Genomic DNA, 22,717 nt, shown 5'->3' with positions numbered 1-22,717 from the left:
TTGCTTTTTCTCTACCTGATTTCTGCAGAATTTATAGAAACTATTTGAGTATTCTCAACTTATGGCAGTATAGTTATTTGCATAAGTGCGGTAAGAATCTGTTCTCTTTTGTAACAGAACAGAATTAGAAACACTGGTTATTTTACCAAGGCTTTGACTGGAATGGCATGCATTCAAATATAAACAGACTGCTTTAAGGAATCAAAGTTGACTTATAGAGCCAACAGAAGCCCCTCAGGAAAACGCCTCATGCCTTGTCTGTGCGGCTTCTGTACAGGGTTCCTGACCTGTGGTAAGTAAAGAATGTCATTTTCTGGCAGGCCTAGGGAGCCCCAAGTTATCTTGAGACCTTGGGTGGAGGAAAGAGCCTATTAGGGCAAATAATTATTCTTGCTGCGCTTTATACAAATAATCAGTCCAAGCGTAATAAGACTAAGACTTATTTTGCAAGTAAATTTGTCTCACTATGATTTGTCTTTCATAAAAATGGGGACTGGAGAGAGAAAAATTATGTTTCAAAAAACTACAAAGTTTTTGAGTTTTCATTATTTTCTGTTAACCCCGAATTCTTTGTGGGCTACAAGTCCCCAAACTAATGCTTTCAGATTTTTCTTCCCCTTTTCCAACTTGGACTCAATAAAATGCTACTACTTTGTTCCTGAGGCCCTGCAAGCTGAAGCTTATTCCTCGTAATATAGGTGACAAAAACATTTCAGATTTTCACTGCCTTCCTCATCTATAACTGAAGAGGCCTAACCCATCTGCATTGCCACCTCCTGGTATGAGAAACAGCTGTTTAATTAAACATCTAGTCTCAGGACTAGGAAACTGACCTAAAAAGAATATGGAGCAATATATGTAAATGTGCTCTTTCCTGTCCCTCCCAATCTGTCTGTCTAACAATCACTGGCCCAGATCTCTCTGTGAGCCGCCCCATGTCTGATTGGTTCTCAGAGATGTTCATCTCTCTGAGAGAGAGAGATGTTCTCCCTCAGAGCTTAAGGTCAAGTCTACAAAGACTTCAGAAGCTAGGACTTCCACTCTTTATCCTAGGACCTTGTAGTTCACTGTTCACTTAAATGCTGTGCCAAAACTACAGAGGAACATCCTAATGCCTTTGTCATGCAAGCCTTGAAACCACAAGCAGGCACATGTGGGTACATGCAGACAGCTGCAAAGAGGTTCCGCTGCTTTTACCTCGGGGTCTGCAGCTGCACCCACTCTGCCCACTATCAGCAGGAAGAAGTTAGAGCAGTCGTCTCTTCTTTTTCCATCTTCATAGCCCACACCTTAAGAATAAGGTGCTATAAAACCCAAAGGGAGGGACTGAAACCACTTTTGCAAAAATTCTAATTAACTGAGAAAGTGTTGACAGTGAGAGCAAAGTCACGTGGCTGTCTTGCTTCTAGCTCGCAGGTGGACTGTCTCTGTTCATTCTTGGCCATGGGCCAAACTAACTTGGGGGGAAAATTTAGTTTATAGTTTAAATAATAGTCCTTCCCCAAAACTAAATGTTGTTGTAAAACTAATGGAAGGCCACCAAGTTAGGATGAGAGGGGCTTGAATTCTAAATGGTTTACCGTTATGCCATTATGCCATAATAATTTGCCATTATGCCGGCAGTGAAGATTTGCATCTTCCCCGATTACTCTTGAAGATAATATCACTGTTGTAGAACCTGAGATTGGCCTTTGAGATGTCTTTTCAGGTGTTTGCATTTCTGACAACCAGATTGCCCCACTTGGACCTGCGAACAACCGGTCCTGTGGCCCGGCCCCCCGACCCACCGAGGAACTGACTCAACATAAGAGGACAGCTACAATTCCCTATGATTTCATCTCCAACCCAACCAGTCAGCATGCTCCCTACCCTACCCAGCTGCCCACCAAACTATCTTTAAAAACCCTAATCTCTGAGCTTTCGGAGAGACTGATTTGAGTACTAATAAAACTCCAGTCTCCCGTACAGCAGGCTCTGCATGAATTAAACTCTTTATTACAATTCCCCTGTCTTGATAAATCAGCTCTGTCTAGGCAGCAGGCAAGGGGAATCCATTGGGTGGTTACATTACTCTTAATATTTGTGAATAATTGCATCTACAAAAATGATTAAGTGGCTTTGCCCACTGTAATCCTAGTAGCTGACAAATTACTCTGTAGATTCTACTGTGTTTCCTAGGGCCGTGGAATGCCTTCTTATGCAAGACACGTTTCCATGGATTCAGGAAATCATTTTAATGGTTCAGCTATCTTAATTTAAACAAAAGTTCAGGGCTTATTGTTCAGCTGAGTCTCTAAAAATATTTTTTGACTGCAGCGGCTCTTTTACATTGCTAATGTGTATCCTTGTTTAAAAAAAGAATCTTTATGAAACAGTGAAGGCCAGCATTTCTTTGAGGTGTTGGCAGTCTTTGCTTCAGGAATAATAAAGGAAAACATTAGTTTCATCAAATAATAAAATAAGGAAGACCTGAATAAAATGTCCACATTAGTAGAGGATGAAAGTACCCTGAAACTCTACAAAGCAGTAATGTCTCATGCCTTGATGTGATCTCATTAAGTGAGAGCAGCACATTTTGCTGGTGTGTTGGGACCCCCAAGATCACCCTCAGGCCCAGTGGTTTGCTGAAAGGGCTCACAGACTCAGTACCTGCCACACTTATGGTTTATTACAATGAAATGATACAGATGAAAGTCAGCAAGGGGAAAAGGCACAAGGCACGAAGTCCAGGTGAAACTAGGCACAACCTTGCAGGTGGCCACCCCCAGTGGAGTTACAGAGAGGCTCTCAATTCTCCCAGAAGAATGTATGATTGGCCACGTGCAGGAGAGTGGCCAGCCAGGGAAGCTCACCTGAACCTTGGCGCTCAGGGTTTTTATTTGGGAGCCATTCCTATGGACATGCGGCCCGTGCCGAGGGATTCAGAAGGAAAATGGGAGAATACATGACCGTCCACACCACTTCAGGCCAAGGCCTCATGGAAATCTGGGTGAGGTTCTGTATCTGTCATTTGTGCATTTATGCGTATGTTAGATGTCAGTGTTAAAAACTAACTTCTAAGAATGTGTAGGAGTGGGTAAGTAGCTGGAGAACATGATACCCAGGCCTTTCATAGAGAAAAGAATAGCACATCACCCTGGCCAGCTGTGTGGCATGAACAATTGATCCTCCTCCACCAAGTATGTCTATTCTCCCTTGGCTGAATACAGTGGTGGAGGTTTGCAGAGCCTCTGCTCACATGGGAGGTTATGAAGGGGCTAATTGTTCAATTACCAACCCTCTCATAACCGTGCTAGTTGCAAACAAACTGTTTGAAAAGACTGTTTTGCTAAACTGTTCTCTTGGTGTGATTATAACCACTTACAGTAGCAAAATGCAGGAATCCGGAAGTTCTTACGTTCCAGATGTTCGTAACCATTCCACTCTCCCGGTTCCAGTGCAGTTTCAGTTGTACAATCTTTTCTAAGTTTATTGTTCTAAATTAAGACTTGTCGTTCTTACACTCATTAATTTGTTACAGGGAGAAAAAGCAATTAGAATGAAAATCAGATGAGTATAAATTACAGTTGTTTAAGTATACATCTTGTCAATGTGGTCAAAAAATCTCCATTGGTATTGACACCCACAAAAAAGGTTAGATTCTGTTGAAGATGCACATAAGCCTTAAATTTCACTTCCTACTTCAAAAATTGGTGACGATGTGAAAATGTCTAGGAGAGTCCACATTTCCTGTTTTAGATAAGATGAAATAGCCGCTAACCAAGGTGCCTGTCTTCCGAGTTTATTCACCGTTACATTCAAGACTTGCCTGCTCTGAAATTCTAATGTGACCTTAAAAGTGTCCAGCGTTGATATGTTTTATGCCAAATTCCATTTCCTTTCTTGCTTTCCAGACTGAATAGCAAGCGAGTTGTCTGAACTGTCAGACACAACGCTGTCCCTCTGCCCTGAAGTCTCTGTACATCCCTTTGCTGGTGCCTCCTCCTCCATTCACTTCTCAACTACCACTGCCCCCAAGATGATGTTCTTTTTTCCCCTCCCACATCTGTGCCTGCAGTAATATGCCACTCCCTTGCTCCTCAAGTCTGAGTGCCATCCCCAATCTCTCTACTGATCCCCCAAGTCTGAGTGTCCCCTCCCAATCTCTCCAGTGACTCCTCCCCTCCAAGTCACGATGTGTATCCCCAACTTCTCCATTGCCATCCGTACTGATATTTTGAATGACACTTCATGGGCACTCTTTCATGTAATCCCACACTTGGTACCATCACCATTTCCCTACCACGGTCTGTCCACTCCAAAGATAAGCTGCTTCCACCCTATGATTATGTCACTCTTTGTCTTAGCCCATTCGAGCTGCTATGACAAAATACCATAAACAACAGAGATTTTTTTTTTCTCGCATTTCTGCAGGCTGGGAGTCCAAGATCAAGGTGTGGGAGATTCAGTGTCTGTGGGGACCCGCTTCCTGATTCATAGACAGCACCTTCTTGCTGTGTCCTCACATGGTAAAAGACGCAAGGGAACTCTCTGGGGTCTCTTGTATAAGGATACTCATCCCATTCATGAGGGCTCCACCCTCATCACCTCCCAAAGGCCCCAACTCCTAATGCCATCCCCTTGGGGGTTAGATTTCAATATATGAATTTAGAAGGGCAGAGAGAAGCATTCAGAATTAGCACTGTTCAGTAGAAAAACATCAGGATTGTGTTCAAACATTTTTCCATAGTATCTTTCCTACTGCCTCCTGGTCTTCAGTTCCCTCCCCACCACCTGGCACCCAGATATCCCACCCTTGTCAGTGTTACCTCTATCCTCCCATCACTGCTTTGTTGTAGTAACAGTATCTTGCATGTATCAAGTACTTGCTGTGTGCCAGGCATGATTCTAAATATTGACAGATGAAACTGTTTGTTCCTATCAATCCCTAGGAAGTAGAAACAGCTCCATCCTCATTTACAGATGAGAAACCCAAGGTACTGAGAAGGTCCTGGCCTACCCAAGTCACCTCAAGGAGGTCATACAGCTGGGATTCAGAACATCATCCATCTGGCTTTGGAATCTTTCTCATTTTTTCATTTATTCATCATTCATTGAAAAAATATAATAAAAAGTATATATATGTATCTATGTCTACATATAGATACATATGTGTATATAGCTATCATGTACTACATGATGTTTTCAAATACAGTCAGCCCTCCACATCCACAGGTTCCCCATCCACGAATTCAACCAACTGTGGATCAAAAATAAATTGGGGGCTAGGCGCAGTGGTTCACGCCTGTAATCCCAGCACTTCAGGAGGCCGAGGTGGATGGATCACCTGAGGTCAGGAGTTTGAGACCAGCCTGTCCAACATAGTGGACATCTCTACTAAAACTACAAAATTAGCTGGACATAGTGGCGCATGACTGTAATCCCAGTTACTTGGGAGGCTGAAGCAGGAGAATCGCTTGAACCCGGGAGGCAGAGGTTGCAGTGAGCCGAGATCGTGCCAGTGCACCCCAGCCTGGGCAACAAGCAAAATTCTTTCTCAAAAATAATAATAATAATAAATAGGAAAACAACAATTAAAGATAATGATACAACAAGATAATACATACATTTTTAATTTTTTAAAAACGGCAGATTTATTACAGGAAGTATGAAAATATGAATTAAGGTTGCAATGGGCAGTACAGCAGAGAAGGGGCTACCTGCCCTCCTCCCCCTGCCCCATATATATTTTTTGTGTGAGACAGGGTCTTGCTGCGTTGCCCAGGCTGGAATGCAGTGGCATGATCTTGGCTCACTGCAGCCTCAACCTCCTGGGCTCAAGCAGTCGTCCCACCTCAGTCTCCCAACTAGCTGGGACCACAGGAATGTGCTACCACACCCAGCTAATTTTTCGTAGTTTTTATAGAGGCAGTGTTTCACCATGTTGCCCAGACTAGTCTCGAACTCCTGGGATCAAGTGATTCACCCACCTTCACCTCCAAAAGTGCTGGGATTACAAGCATGAGTCACTGCACCTGACCTATTTATTGTTTTTTAAAGACAGAGTCTCTCTCTGTTGCCCAGGCTGGGAGTGCAGTGGCACAATCATGGCTCACCGTAGCCTCAGCCTCCTGGGCGCAAATGATCCTCCCGCCTCAGCCCCCCAAGTAACTGTGAGTACAGGCACGTGCCACCACACTCAACTAATTATTTTTTGTAAAGATGGGGTCTCATTTTGTTGCCCAGTCCGGTGTCAAACCCCTGGCTTCAAATGATCCTTCCACCTTGACCTTGCAAAGTGCTGGGATTACAGGCATAAGCCGCCACACCCAGTGCCAATCTTAGTTCTTTGCTCGTTATCTGAATTTTCACCGTATTTGCATACACCTGGAGTATTTTCTTAATATTTGTCTTAAATTGAAACAGTTGCCTTTTATTAAATATATCAATACATGTTAGTATACTAGTTTCATTTAGTTCTGTTGTTTGCATAATATACGTTCAAATAGCTATTAAATTTCAAACATTTGCCCTCACGCTTAAAATTATTTTTGAGTACCATCAGAAATGTGGAGGCCCCCAGAGAGTACTTGATGTCCGGGAATGCAGCAGTCGTCACCTTTTCCCCAGCAGCTTGAGAAAGGGCATAGAGTGCCATCTGAGCTGGATTTGAACTGGAAGATTTTAGACAAAGTAAGAAGAGCACTTCAAGAAAAACAAAGAGCAAAACCCGGCATTTTTGAGGAAAATGCAGCCATCTTGGTGATGGGGACCTAGGACACATGATGGCAGGAAGGAGGAAAAGATGCTGGCAAGTAGGGTTAGTGGCAGATTAACACCAGCTGAGACATGGGAACCTGTCCAGTTAGAAGCCATTGATTCGTTGTTGAAAGATAAAGCTGGACGTAGTGTGAGTAAAGGGTGACCTGCCTGCTTGGTGAAAAATTAGTAACCACAGAGGTGACTGTCAAAACCAACCAGCAACCAGGGAAAATGCTTGTAGTGTGTTAGGTAAAAGAGAACAGGGATACAATACTCTGTGACCATGATGATTATACATATAAATTAAGATGCACAGGCCAGGGGCAGTGGCTCACGCCCAGCAAATAATCCCATCACTTTGGGAGGCCGAGGCAGGTGGATCACATGAGGTCAGGAGTTCGAGACCAGCCTGGCTAACATGAAGTGAAATCCCATTTCTACTAAAAATACAAAAATTACCTGGGCTTGGTGGCACGCACCTGTAATCCCAGCTACTTGAGAGGCTGAGGCAGGAGAATCACTTGAACCTGCGAGGTAGAGGTTGCAGTGAGCCGAGATTGTGCCATTGCACTCCAGCTTGGGCGACAAGAGTGAAACTCCTTCTCAAAAAAAAAAAAAAAAAGAAATTAAGATATGTAGAGAAAAGGGACTGGAAGAAATCCCCCAATGTGAGAACAGGAGTTGTGTTGATTGTTTAACAATGTGAGTTAATTTCTCCATCTTCCAAATTGCTTTCTCTTATATTCCCAAAGTCATATCTTGACTTTTGTTTGAGTGTGATTTGCAATGGTGCTATCCATCGTAAATCTCTCATTTAGCATTCATGCTGTCTTCCAATTTCCAAATATTGAATCCAGAATTCATGAGTGTTCCAAGCTGCTGGAGACCACGCTGTAGGGCTGGAGGACATGAGCGTCTCTGAGCCTAGCTCTTCCTAGTAGTTGACTTGCAGCAGGAGCTGAGGCTTCTCCTGGCATCACCTCCACTACAATGTGAGCATTTCCAGGAAGCAGAACCCCCTACCCCAGCCGAGGCTCCTCCAAGGTTGTCTCATTGTCCTAGCCCCCCATTGCCCTGGGAGGAAGTAGCCACATGAGTTTATGGCCTGAGTAATGCTTTTCCCTCCTGGATGCTCCCCACATCTAGAGGATATGAAAATAGTCTTGGCAAGGGCGCCTGGTCTGCGCTTGTCAGCGGCCTGAGCTGTATTCAGCCGCCACCCTTGGGGTCCAGACCAGATGTTATGGTAAAACCCTATTTTAACGAGATCCTTCTGGTATTTCTTTTGGACGCCATCCGAGGCAGCTTCATTTTACACTAAATTCCATGTTACAGTGGGTCATCTCAAACAGGTCTGCAGCACATCAAAATGTTCTCACTGCACTCTGTTTTCTGTAGGAAAATGTTGTCGGAGGTTAGGATGGGAGTTGAGGACTGGGCCTTGAGGATTTTTTTCATATAAACACATTAAAATGGAAAGCTGATATGAACATGTTCAGTGATACAGACTGCAAAGGCAGAAAGAATTCTCCCCAGCATATTTTTTTTTTTTTGCTTTTTACCATGGATATAACTGGAGTTTACATATGATAAGAACTGCTTCTTGGGCAGAAAATGTAATCCTCTGGTGAGACTAATCCATCACTATTGAAGTGAAGGGAACCGGTAGTGAATTCACCCCACAGATGAAGATAGGATTTCTAATTCTCTTGCCTTTTCTGTTTACTGTTCCTAACTCCATGAGAGTATGCGTGTGTGTCTGTGTTTTCTTCACCATTTGATTTTTCATCCCAGCACCCACTTCCTCATCCTTGGCCTCTCTTCCATCTTTATTTTTATCACACCCTCCCCACCTCCACCACCTTGTCCCAGCACTGAGAGGAAAGTGGGCAGCTTTCCAGGCAGCTGCAGTCCTGCTGGAGAAACCTTTATGATCCGGGAAGTATTGACTGAGGAGAAGCTGTGCTGACTCCGCTATGAATAGGGAGGTTGGAAGAATGTCAGCATTGGCAGAAACAAAAGGAAGTGCTACATGTACGTTCTGGTTTCATGATGACTGTATTGTAAAACCCCTTCTCTTTAGCCCACTAGATTGGACAAGTGTGTTAACCAATGGCTGTTGGGTATCCACTGATCATAGAGCTAGACCAACAACCAAAGTTGTTTACCTCTCATAAGGTGGCTTTCGCAGGCATGCCGAAATCACATTATGAAACTCCCAGCCACAAACTCTAACATGTATTTTCACTTCCTATCCAATAAGGGATGTCCCCACCCCTTTACTCGCTGACTACTGTAGTCATAAAGGTACACTCCTAGTTCCTCCCTCTCTCTTTCTCGGCTTCTTGGTCCCTGTGTGTGATAAGGTTTCTTGTTGCCCTGTATGGCATGGTGTGGATGCCCCAGCATACTCCCTTCCTTGGGAACTGAGTAATAAATTCTTTCAATGGCATTAGACTCTTTGTGTTGTCACTCAGTCACCTCCATAAAGTAAAACCCTTCAGGTTTTGTTGGCACCGTAAGATAATTTATTTTTTCTGCATAGGATTTTAGAATTGAAAGGGACCTTGTAGATCATTGAATTCCACCTGTCCATTGGTCAGAAAAGGAAGCCGGGAAAACTGATAAGGGCAGATCCAGGCCTCGGAGCACCTGGTTAAATGTGTTCTCTCTATAAGCCTGAGAAATGGTACCAAATTCTTATGTCATTGCATCCGATATGATCCATCCATCCTTCTTTCTTTTCTTCTCTTCTGTTTCTTTCCTTTGCTCTCAAGACTGGTGTATCACTTTGTCCCCCAGGCTGAAGTAAAGTGGTACAGTCATAGCTCTTTTCAGCTTCCAGCTTCTGGACTCAAGCAGTCCCTCTGCCTCAGCCTCCTGGGTACCTGCGGCTACGGGCAGATGCCACCACACCTGGCTAATTTTATTATTTTTATTTTTATAGAGAGACAAAGTCTCACTTTGTTGCCCAGGTTGATCCCGAACTCCTGGGCTCAAGTGATCCTCCTATCTCGGCCTCCTAAAGTGCTGGGATTATAGGCGTGAGCCACCATGCCCGGCCTCTTTTTTCTTAATTTAGCTCTCTAATATGTGAGCTTTTTGGAAGATCCAATTTATCTCTGTTTGCTTTTTGTAATATGGGAATCATTCAGCCTCATTGTCACAAGGTAGATCTTATTTGCAACTTTTTTTGTGCCGAAAACTATAATATAAATGGTGTTACTGATGAAGTGGTTTTCTTCCTCTTTTAAGAGGATGATATTTTAAACCAGAGGTTTCCACATTTTGGTAGTGTGCGGTATATGGGTTAAGCGTGTGGAGTCAGGAGTCAGAGGGCCACTTGCTATCTGGGTACCCTCATGGAAATCACTTTACTACTCCATGACTCAATTTCTTCATCTGTAATACGGATTTATTTGGACTGACTCATACATTATTGCCAAGTCTCTATGATTTAATTCATATAAAGGACTCCAAGTAAGCACCCAATGTCATTACCTTTATTATTGTTACTGTTATTCTTGAGTAGTGTAATAGTTTTTAATCAGGTATATATACGGTCAAGAGCCTTCTTTGGTGTTTAGAGACTATCATTTGTATGACAGTCCTCTTTGTCAGAAAACTCAGTTTTTTTTTCATTTGCTGTTGGGCCTAAATCAATTCTTGCCCTTTTTCTTCTAAATTCTGTATTCTAAAAGTATTGAGGACTTAGTTTTATTCAGTTTTTTATCACCCTTCATTGACATCAGTTGAGCAGTTTCTCTGAGCCATTCATCATCAGTCTTCTCAGCAGTACTAAGGAGGAGTGGTCTGTGTGTTACAAAGTGAATTACAACAGGTTTCCTGCCTTCAAAGGGCGTCAGTCTTTTCAGAAGCCAGGAGATGTATGGGAAATGTAGGACATAGCACACAGCACCATGATAAGACACAAGGATGGGGAGGAGTCCTAAGGGAGCTTGGAGAAGAGGGCAGTCACATCTGCAGAGAGCACGAGGAAGGCTGCTGTGGGGAAGGCAGGCCTGGCTGCAGCCATAATCACTGAGAAGCTTGGCAGGGGTCGATAAGGGAATTCTAAAGCAGAGTTTCCTGCCCTTGCATTTTGAAATTTGGGGATGGATCTTTTTTTTTTTTTTAACAGAGTCTTAACTCTGTTGCCCAGGCTGGAGTGCAGTATCATGATCTTGGCTCACTGCAACCTCTGCCTCCCAGGTTCAAGAGATTCTCCCTCCACCTCCCAAGTAGCTGGAACCACAGGCATGTACCACCTGCCCAGCTAAGTTTTGTTTTTAGTAGAGACGGGGTTTTACCATGTTGGCCAGGATAGTCTCCTGGCCTCAAATAATCCACCCTCCTCAGCCTCTCTAAGTACTGGGATTACAGGCATGAGCCACTGCGCCCAGCTGGGGCTGGATCATTTTTTGACATGGTAGACTGCCTTGTGGATGGCAGGATGTTTAACCACATCCTTGGCCTCCACCTGCATGTTGCTTGTAGCACGTAGACACCCACCCACCCAGACATTGCCAGGTGTCTTCTTCTTGGGGACAAAAACAGCCTCACTGGAGAACTACTGGTCCAGATCAAGAGACCAAAATGAGCGAAGTCATCCTATGGGAAGGCAGGCATATGATTGGAGCATGGTGAGAGCTGGCATGGCTTTAGAACAGGGTACCAGAGGCTTGGAAGGCCATGCTGAGGTGAGGGAGCTCGTCCAGGCCTGCTGGCCCTCGACTGCTTTGGAAAAGGAAAGCAATAGGTGGCTTATGGTGATCAGGGAAGTTACTGCAGTGGTTTTGTGTTGCATTGGGCAGCACATGCAAAGCTTGCGTGCTATTGCCTGACACCAAGAAAACGCTCACTAAACACCAGCTATCATTGTTACTGCTGTTATTGTCAGGCATATTAGAAGGGGAGAGCTGAACAAAGGGCTGAGAGAGGATGAGGTCCCAGGACCAGAGTGGTGGCAAAGAGAAGACAGGTGTGTAGCAGAGATACGGAGAGGACAGAGGCAGGGCATCTGGGAGGCCATGACATTGACTTACTGGTACTATATGTTCCCTGGGTATTCATGGGGGATCGGTTCCAGGACCTCCTTTAATACCAAAATCCATAGATACTCAAGTCCCTGATACAAAATGGCATAGTGGTTACATATAGTCTATGCACATCCTCCTGTAAACTTTCAATTAGCTCTATATTACTTATAATACCTAAGACAGTGTAAATACTGCGTTTGTTTTATTGCATTGGTTTTTTATTTGTATTATTATTGTATTTTTGGGTTTTTTTCTGGATATTTTTGATCTGTAGTTGGTTGAATTGGTGAACACCAAACTATCGGATATGGAGAGTCAACTGTATATGAAATCAGGTCAGCACACTTTTCCTGTAGAGGAGCAGATAGTAAATATCCTCAGCTTTGTGAGCCATGTGGTCTCTGTTGCACCTACTCAACTCTTCCCATTGTAGCGTGAAAATAGCCATAGACAACATATCAACTCATGGGTGTGGTTGTATCTCAATAAAACTTTAATGACACACACTGGCAGTGAGCCAGACTTGGTGTGTGGGCCTCAGTTTGCAAACTCATGATCTAGACAATGCACAGATAGCAGATGGTGCCCATCAGCTTTGGATAGCTGTCAGTATTACAAGTGTGTAAATCTGTTAAATACTTAATAAAAATTCCAGTTTTAATGCTACAAATTGATACCCTTGGTATTTGTTTTAGCTGAAGATGCAGAACCAACCCCACAGCTGCCTGAGTATTAAATTCTACTTTTCTCTGCCAAATAAGCGGTATTTCTGAAGGCCAGTGACTGATAACTTAGCAGATTTTGCTGATGAATCAGGCCAACATTAGCTGGGCATAGTAGTTCGCTATATACCTCAAATGGTTTGTGAAGTCATTTGTGAGGGGTGTGGTTTAGCAGTGTCATAATTGCAAGAAACACAATACATGCGCTTGGTTTGTTTTAAATCTGTTTATGTTGCCTAGTTAGATGAGACAAATTCTTATACAGACTCTTTCCTCTCTTGTGAGACTATTACAGCTTTTATTCCAAATGGACAGGAGTTCACATGGAAGATCCTACCATCCTTTATAAAATGTCATCCTTTGTGTAAGCCTTTCAGTTTATCATGATTATACTCATTTTTTCTCCCTGGGAATAATTTTATCTCATCTGATTATGCTCTGTTACTGTGTGTTATCTAAGGTCTATGACCAATTGCATGCAGAGGGTGGCTTGCTTTTCAATAGCAACAAGCAAGAACCAAGCAGAAATGTAAGGAGAGTAGAGCTGGGGGTAGTGGCCTCTCAGGGTGTCAATTCCCCAACCATGGTGGGGTTGATGGGACAATATCTGGAAACATTTTTGGTTGTTACAATGGGAGTGTGCTATTGGCATCTAGTGGGTAGAGGTGGGGGTGCTGCTCAACATCGTACAATGCATGGGACTGTGTCCGCCACAGCAAAGAATGAGCCAGCCTCAAAGTCAGCCATGCTGTGGTTGAGAAACCCTGCTGTCAAGAGATTCATCAGGGATACGCCTCCTAAGTAGGTGCCAAGCCTAGTGTCTTCAGGAATGTCTCTAGGCTAGCCTACTGGTGACACCAAGGACACTAACCCATCACCCTCACACGATCTTTCATCAAGGTACCACCAAGCCCTTTATTCTCCTGCCCTTTAACTACTTCTGCATCTGCCACAGGGGCAGTCCTTGGTGCTTTGTTTGTCATTGACATTCTGGTCTTTGCTCCTATGGATGTCTTGTTGGGCAGAAGAGAATGTGTTCAGAGATGCAGGAAAGCAGAGGAGGCACAAGGCACCGAAGTCTCACCACTCTGGCAGACTGCAAATGAATGCGCCCATTAGCCCTGGAGTCCAAGTGTGAGGGGTGAGATGCTGGCAGGCGTGGAGGCAGGCATTACCTTCCGCAGTACCCTGGTACCTGGTTCCAGCAACTGTGGCCTAAGAGGAAGTGGTCAAGCAGCCTCTATTACATAGTCCTTGGGCATTGTCTTAGTTTGTATGGGCTGTAACCAATACCTTAGTCTGGGTAATTTATACACAACCAAAGTGTATTGCTCACAGTTCTGGAGGCTGGGAAGTCCAAGATCAAGACGCCAGCAGACTTGGTGTCCAGTGAGGTCCTGTTTCTTATGGATGGCTCCTTCTGTGTCTTCACATGGTGGAAGGGGCAAGGAAGCTTGCTTTGAGGCTCTTTTATAGGGGCACTGATCCCATTCACGAGGGTGGAGCCCTCATGATTTAATTGCTTCCTGAAGGCCCCACCTCTTAATACTGTCACGTTGGGGATTTGTCTCCCACATACAAATCTAGGGGAGACACAAACATTCAGAATGTAGCAGGCATCTTCCTGTCCCAGAATGAATATCAGAACTAGCAAATAATCCTAGTGGCCATTTCATCTGACGTCCTTATTGTTCCAACAAGGAAAGCTGGGACAGCAACCTTTCCACTCACTGTGGTCTTCTCTCCATCAAATGTGTGGGGAGTCTGGCTGCTGTCCCATCTATGTGTCTTATCAGCACCTGAAGGTGCATTTTATCCCTACACCACAGAAGAGGAAATGGCAAGCCCAGCCAAATGAAGCGACATGGGCCAGGCACCCAGTGGCAGAACGAGGACAGAACCCAGCCATCCTGCCTGCTGCTGACGTTTTCTCCATCCAGCCCTCCTGCTTGCCTTCATGAGACCACATGGCCAGAAATCAGTAAGAAAATCTTGCAAGCAAATGGACTGAAAACCATTGCTCTAGAGGCCATGTAGAGATCCATTCAAAGAAATGCAGCTAGTGAAAATTTCAGCAAATAGGAGGACTTCTGTTAACCATGGCATGGAATGCACATCTCCCAGGTCTTTATGAAGGTGCCTAATTTCCAATCATGACAACCTACCCTTTCCAAAAGAGGACCCAAGCTGATGAAAGACCTTCAAAGTCCCCTGTAGAACTTTATCCTGCGTATTTGTCATTGTGCATCTGCATAGGATATTCCTTTCAGCAGGCAACTTTCAACTCTTTGCAGAAGTCTCAGGCGCCACACCCTTCGTCTGTCTTTACTGGTTCATCTCTTTGTTCCAAGAAGACTTAATTGAATGTGAATACTGTTCTCCGTATGATCTAGAAATGAAATCTATGTTGGAGAGCATAAACATGTAGAGAGAGAAAGTTATGCAGCCAAATCATGTACTGAACATTAAAAACCCAGATGAGAGAGATATCAAGGGCACGCTCTCGCCGTGGGTTAGACTGAGCTTTGCACACCGTTCTTTGTGAGTTGCCTGAGCTGCACCCAAGTTGGCTGCTGTTCAGAGCTGCCAGTGGCCTACCTGAGCAGCCAGGTGGAAATGGAGTCTGTGTCCATGCAGGGAATTCAATAATTTTGGTTCCTGTGCCTGTGGGTGGGTCTTGGAGTGTAAAGTAAAAAGCAGAATCTCGGAGTCACATAGTCTACAGTTCACAGTTTAGTTCGGCGTCATATCACATGATCCTTGGGCGGGTTACCTGATGTCTCCAATGTTTGTCCTTATGTGTGAAACAAAAACAGTGCCAACTCCAAAGAGCTGCTACAAAGACTGAGGTAGTGGACAGAGCGCCCAGGTTTGGTTGAAGATGGTAATGTGGTGAGAATCGGCTCTGTTTCACAGAGCATGTGACTGCAGGTATCAGTTCTGTGGCCCAGTGCTGCTTGCAGGAATGAATGAGTGAGAGTGGATGAGTGAAATATCCCAGGAGCGTGAGACTTTCCTTCCACAATTGCTCCATCAGCCATGAGGTTTGCTTGTCAGGAGCCATCATCAGCACCTAATGCTGCATTCTGGTGCATTCAGTAGATGTTTCTAGACACTGTTTCATGGTGGCTAAGAGTGGTTTCTGGCTGCCCAGGCTTAGATCTCAGCCCCACCCCTACAAACTGAGCAACAGGAGCCTGTCAGTTACCCTCAAAAGATCTCAGAGGCCTGATTCATCAAGGGGAAAGGGGCAGTGACAGAATGATGCTGAGAGGCTTAAAGCCATTGAGTAGGAGCCACGTGAGTGGCCCCCATCAGCCATGAGAGTCATGATGTCTATGAGAGAGGAATCACTGTGGCCCAGAATAGATAAGGAAGATTCCATGTAGTGGATCGTCAAGCCAAGAATGCAGTGAGGTCCTGCTTTATCCATTGACTGGGGTTTTTCCCTTCCACACTTTGCCAAAGACCTCAGTGATAAAAGCTTGCAGGTAAAACTCTATATAGCATGGCGGAGAATGGAGACGTTGGTGAATCCAAGGGTGGGTTGCTTCATTTTGGTAGGAGTGTGTAGGGGAAAAGGAAGGTGGATAGAGAGAAAACAAGTTAAAGGAAAAGGTAAGGTTGTTGTAAACAGCCTTGGCTTATATCCTCCAAAAATACAGGGATGGAGGAACCCTTAGGGGTAGGGGAAACTGGAAAGGGCTCCTTTGCAACCTAATGTAGGCGGTTATAGTTTTGTAAAAAAAATATGCAAGGCGCTGTGCAATTGATTGTAAAATTAATAGCAGCTACCCTATTACCTGTTAGATAAATCTCAACTACACATTTGATACATTCTTTACAACCTGGCGATGGGGACAGAACAGAGGGTGGATTGAGGAGGTGGGAGAGTAGACAGAGAAAAGTGAAGTGTCAGAAAGCAGCAAGGAGAGCACAGCGCAGAGCTCCTCTCCTGGAGGAACATTCCCATCTGGTGAGCGATTTGTTTATTGCAAGGTCAGTTTGCATTTGGATAAGGAGAGGCAGAAGGGCACTGATATGGAAGCAGAGGGAAGCCGGCTGCCAATGCCCCCCATTGGCTGAATGAAAAACGGCGGAAGAGGAGCACTTGTCCAGCAAGGCTGACAGTCCTGCCTCCTGGGCTAAGCAGATTCTCAGCCTGCAGAGTGGCCTAACCAGCGAGGCAGAGTGGCTGCATTCCGAACTCCCTGCTTCCTGCTCATTTGCCTCATCCATGGAAGAGGTAAACAGTGTGGGAGTTGAAAGCCACACCATGGGAATGCCTTGGTGTCCACCCCACCTGTTGCCAGGGAGCCAGCACTGGGGGTTCATGTTCCTCACACAAGATCCCCCCATGACCTCCACCTCCCAAGGATTTCAAGCTCCTGTGCACCCCCAGGCCGCCTCTGCGCCAATCAAAGTGACCCAGCCCTGCCGGGCGGGGTTGCCTGTTTTAGGAAGCTCCCTGCAGCAGCCTAGGCTTGCTGGCAGTAGGATGCTACCTCCCTCTCTCTCCTTGATGAAGGGCTGTCGCAGCTTCCTCCTCATCCCCAGACCTCCACATAGACGCCCACCGTCATTGCCTTCTTTCCTTGAAGCAGGCGTCATCCGCAAGAGCAAGACGTGGCTTTCTGTGTATTCAGTCCTGACCCCCTTCCCAACAGCTTCATTCAAGAGCCTTCATCCAAAGCTGATCTGAAAACACCTTTAAATTGCGAAGCATCATTGATCAGCAGCTTCCTAGAGCGGCAATGAAAGAGATGCACTGGGGGAGGAGAGGAAAAGAGCCAGCATCTATTAGCAAAGAGAAAATTCCCAGTGTTTTGAGAAAATGACTGGGTGCCACACCAGTCAGTCCAGAACGGCCTCTTCTCCGTCTTCAGTTGTTGGGTTGTGATACGCTTGCCCCGCGTGCCGGGAGCACTCAGGGTCAGCGTTTGCTCTTCCCTCATCTTGGGCTGAAGAAAGGTACCCTGTGTGCTTTCAAGGGGTGACACAGAGAGGCTTCAGTGTGAACTTCTGCAGAGTCTTATGAACCACGGAGTTTGGGGGGAGCCTGGAGCCGAATTTCAGTAACAGAAATGTCCAACTGGGGCATGCAGGGCAAACTATTGTCTGTTCTGCTTTGTTCTTAAAAACACTGAAACGGTTTTACCATTAGAGGTCCTTGTTTCATCACATACCAATCCTGGTCTTCCTGGGTCTGAAGTCCCTCCCTCTCTCCCTGCCCTTTCCCACCTTACTGAACCTGAATCAGAAGCATTCCTGGGCATTCTACAGCCGTGTCTGTCCCTGCAAATTAAGTGTGTTTGAAGTCCGCGGGCCACCTTCAGATCTCAATGGCTGCACCTCCTCCCTCCTTCAATTCGGGTCTCACTCAACCTCGGCTTTCCCCTCTTGCTGCAGGTTTTTCCCACTCGGCTTTCACATTTGGGATTGAGAGCCACATCAGCCAGTCCAACATCAATGGGACGCTGGTGCCACCGGCCGCCCTCATCTCCATTCTCCAGAAGGGCCTGCAGTATGTAGAGGCCGAGATCAGTATCAACGAGGTACGTAGCTGCTGGGCCCGGCCCCCAAACAGCAGAGCCCTGGGAAGCTACAAGAGCTTGGAACACATTGGAAGCTAACATGCATTTCCCTCAGGCATTTGGGATTAATTCCGCGGCAGGGTGCAGTGGCTCATTCCTGTAATCCCAGGACTTTGGGAGGCCGAGGCAGGAAGTCTGCTTGATCCCAGGAGTTTGAGACCAGCCTGGACAACATGGTGAAACAGCATTTCTACAAAAAAAAAAATTTAAAAATTAGCCCGGTGTGATTGTATGCACCTGTAGCCCCAGCTCTCGGGAGGCTGAGGTGAGAGGATCAGATCACTCAAGCCTGAGAGGTTGAGGCTGCAGTGAGCCATAATTGCGCCAGTACACTCCAGCCTGGGCAACACAGTGAGACTCTATCTCTAAAATTAATTTTAGAGATAAGAAGAAGAAAGGAAGTTGGGTTTTTTCCCACCTTGTGTTCATACCGGTTGTGTGGATACACAGCAGCAAGCTTCCAGTGCCCCTCCCACATGGCTCCGTGTTTTTGACTTAAATGTAGAATCACTGGCTGTTAACTGATGTAAACACTTACACTGCCACATCCGAAAAAGATGCCGCACATCTTCAGCTGCTCTGGGCTTCGGAGTGGACGTTTGCCTTGCACTGACACAGACTTGCTCTCTCTTCTTGATTTCCTGGAGCAGGTTGGTTAAAGAGGGGCCCCACACATGGTCAGGTGGAATCTGTATTTCAGTGGAACCCAACAGAGGGCATCACCAGAGGCTGCATCAGGGCGGAGAGGTGATGGCTCTTGTGTTAACGAGGATCTCAAGGGATGCTTTCATTACTGGGCTCGTTGTAGAGCAGATGGGGTAGGAGGATGGAAAAATAAACGCACATTAAAATTGTGCACTTGGCTTGGAACCCCTCCCACTTTTTAGATTAGTCCACAGTGAGCAGTTGTGCCAATTTTATACCAGTTTTGGTTTTAAACCACACACCTCACCCTCTCTTGTCCCCTCCTATTCTGGTCTCATGATTCTACAGTGAAGATCCTCATGACTTCTGGGGAGTAATGGGATCCACAAACTTTCTTGCCACCTTCACCTGAGTCCCTATTTTATTTTTAGAGACCGAGTCTCACAGTGTTGCCCAGACTAGGGTGCAGTGGCACAATCATGGCTTACCGCAGCCTCAACCTCCTGGGCTCAAGTGATCCTCCTGCCTCAGCCTCCCAAAGCACTGGGACGACAGACAGTCCCGGTTCCTGATTTCTCAATCCCCTGCAGCTTCCTCCCTCTGCCCCCTTTCTCCTACTCTGACCCAGGCGCGTGATTCTACTGAATTTTCCATAACGTACAGTGATCCATCCCACCTGGCAGTCACGTTCTTCCAGGATTCCCTTTGTCCCATCTTTCTGGGAACTGGTCTTGCCCTTACAAACCCTTCTCCTTCACAGCAGGTTACACTGGTTTCTCTTTACCTTTTAAATAACTCTTTTAGAAAATCACAAAGTAATATATCCTGTTTTCTTTTTCTTTTCCTTTTTTTTTTTTTTTTTGAGACAGGGTCTCTCTCTGTCACCCAGGTGGCAGTACAGTGGTCCGGTTATAGCTCACTGCAGCCTCAACCTCCTGGCTCAAAAGATCCTCCTGCCTTAGCCTCCTGAGCAGCTGGGACTTATAGGCACACACCACCACATCCAGATAATTTTATTTTTTGTAGAGATGATGTCTTGCTGGTCTTGAACTCCTGGGCTCAAGCGATCCTCCCGCCTTGGCCTCCCAAAGTGCTGGGAGTACAGGCGGGAGCCACTGTACACAGTCCCTGTTTTCTTTCTTGCACTTTTGCCTGCCATTTTTCGCAAAGCTGTGGCTTTAGAAATTCCGGTGTTTCTTCCTCTCTTGTGCTCCTTTTTCCCTGGCAAACCCCTTCACACTGGGTACCCGGGATCTTCCGCTGACTCCTTCTGGCCCTGTCTAGTGTCTTCACTGCAAAACACACACACACGTGTGTGTCTAAGAGGACTTGTCCCCAAGGTCCAGCCAGCCCTCGGATCTCAAGGCGGCTGTGACTCTGTTTTTCTGTGCTCATTGCCTTCTACCTCTCATCTGTTGAGAAGCCTTCGTTTCCTTTCCTTGGTACTCCAGATTCTAGCACTCTAGGGGCTAATGAAAAACCGTCGCATTCATCACAATGGTTTCTAATCATTAAAAAGTGAGACACGCCAGGGGCGGTAGCTCACATCTGTAATCCCAGCACTTTGGGAGGCCAAGGCGGGAGGGTTGCCTGACGCCAGAAGTTCTAGACCTGCCTGGCCAATATAATGAGACCCTATCTCTACAAAGAAAAATTAGCCAGGTGCAGTGGCACATGCTTGTAATCCCAGCTACTCAGGAGGCTAAGGCAGGAAGATCAGTTTGATCCAGGAGTTTGAGGCTGCAGTGAGCCATGACTGTGCCCCTGCACTTCAGCCTGAATGACAGAGCGAGACTCTGTCTCCAAGGGAAAAAAGAGACAGTGTGCCCGCGGAGTTCAAATGAGGACATGTTGTTACTACCTTGGACAGTTACTATGTTTTGTCATGTGCTTGTTCGTTTGGGTGTGAACATATGAAGGAGGGAGGGGGTGTGGGAGCATCTGGACCCATCGGTCACCATTGCCCACCCCATGGCCAGAATCAAGGGCCAAGAGTGCCTGAGGTGGTGATGCAGCTAGTTCTTTACATAGGTTGCATTGGTTTTTTTATTTTGAATATTGTCTTGTAATCAGAAATCATCTGGAGTGATGTTTCATTTAGTTATTCTTCAGCTGAAACCTGAGCCTTTCAGTTCTTCCTCATTTCTGAAGTAATTCAGGTTCAGAGCATATAAACATGTGTTTGCACATCCAGATACAACCCCAAGGTGTATTGAGGTTCACTAATTTGAATATTTGGCATGCTTCACAAGGAAAGAACCTCCTGCTGTATTTGTAAACGTGTATGGAAAGTTTTTCGTGGTAAATGGAAATCAGAGAATCAAAGGATGGTCAAAAAAACGTGAATCAAAACAAAATGATGTCAATTGTGTCCCGGCTCTAGTTAGTCTAACTCTGAACCCAAGGAGTCATTTCAGGTTGCAGCAAGTGCTTATTTTATTAAATCCCATGGACAGAGGGACCCAGAATCCAGGCCTAAATGCTGTGGGCATCTCATTTGGGCCCTGCTTCTGAAGCGTCATCCTCCCATATAATGGATGGTCATCTGCAGAGATTTTGCACACTCGCGATAGCACCTGAGCAGGGCTTCACCGCGGCACTCAGTATTTGGGGCTGCATGTTTCTCTGTGGTGGGGCCATCCCGGGCGCTGTTGGATGTTGAGCAGCATCCCTGGGTTCCACCCAGCAGATGCCAGGAGCACCTCTCCTCCCTTAGTTGTAACAGCCCAAAAAGTCTCCAGATGTTGCCTAATGCCCCGCAGGGAGTCACAGTCACCACTCCCTCCCCCCACATTGAGAATCATGCCATCAGGGATAGCACTTTTTGTCAAGAATAAATGGCCTTTTTGTCCTCAGTGTCCCAATTGGGTTTGACACTCAGAACAACTGTCACACTTAGTTCTTACCAACAGTTTGTCATGTCCCCTTCCCTGTCCCCCTGCCCACCATGGGATCCCTTCACCCCAGGCTTCCAGGCTCCAGGTCCATGCTGCTTCCCCCGTGGCGCCCTGGTTGCTGGGAGCCAGCTGTTTATGCCCCACTTCCCTGCGCTTCTCCTGCCCAGAGAGCAGAGTCCTTTCCCAGAGCCCTCACCCACGTGAGCTGACAGCTGTACCTTGGCTTGCTTCCCCAGGATGGCACAGTGTTCGACGGCCGCCCCATAGAGTCCCTGTCACTGATAGATGCTGTGATGCCTGATGTGGTGCAGACGCGGCAGCAGGCATTCCGAGAGAAGCTCGCTCAGCAGCAAGCCGCGGCAGCGGCGGCCTCGGCAGCAGCCACTGCTGCCGCCACGACCTCAGCCAGCGTTTCCCAGCAACATCCATCGAAGAACAGAGAGGCCACGGTGAATGGGGAAGAGAACAGAGCACATTCAGTCAGTGAGTGCAGGGGCTCTGGGAGTTCCGTGGGCCTCTCTGGGTTCATTGTTTTCTTCTTGGGCAAATCCGAATGCCTTCTTAAAATCCTGCCTGCTATAAATGTCTCAGAAGCTGCTCTCTAGTGTTTGCTTACGATCTGACCAGAAGAACTTCCCATTCCATTTTTTCCATCACAGCCCTTGGACCTGACCTTCTTTACCATCATCTTCAACTTTAGGAAATGGTGCTGCGTTGCTGATCTGAGCACTCTTGTGTAACACATGATTATTGCCCATGATAAACAACAGTGTTTCATTCATGGACATCTTTAGTCTCAGCCTCCAACTTTCCATGCTGAGGGGTTTTGGCCAAATTATGGTATAATTATTGAGCTTGCGGTTCCTGCCAAGGGCACTGGGCCCCAGACACTAGACATAGGCTTATTCGGCCTTTTTTTTTTTTTTTTTTTTTTTTTTTTTTTTTTCTCGCACTGTTGCCCAGGCTGGGGTGCAGTGAGGCAATCTCAGTTCACATCCAGGCTTCACTAATTATTAGCTATGGGAAACTTACTTAATTTCCCTGGGTTTTAGGGTTTTTTGGCCTTTTTTTTTTTTTTT

The 22,717-nt window shown here is 45.9% G+C and overlaps 1 protein-coding gene across 3 annotated transcripts in view; it reads left to right on the top strand.

The window, feature by feature from the left end:
* Positions 1-22,717, top strand: part of TBL1X (transducin (beta)-like 1X-linked) — a 263,162-nt gene that overhangs the window by 209,672 nt on the left and 30,773 nt on the right. For all 3 annotated transcript variants that reach the window (XM_011966838.1, XM_011966837.1, XM_011966839.1), the window contains 2 exons: positions 17,912-18,057; positions 21,875-22,121. In XM_011966838.1, coding sequence (XP_011822228.1) covers positions 17,912-18,057; positions 21,875-22,121 — 393 coding nt within the window. The remainder of the gene's footprint in view (positions 1-17,911; positions 18,058-21,874; positions 22,122-22,717) is intronic.

This window comes from Mandrillus leucophaeus, unplaced genomic scaffold (genome assembly GCF_000951045.1).
Source record: "Mandrillus leucophaeus isolate KB7577 unplaced genomic scaffold, Mleu.le_1.0 Scaffold777, whole genome shotgun sequence".
Taxonomy (NCBI): Eukaryota; Metazoa; Chordata; class Mammalia; order Primates; family Cercopithecidae; genus Mandrillus; species Mandrillus leucophaeus.
This window is presented reverse-complemented; position numbering and strand designations above follow the sequence as displayed.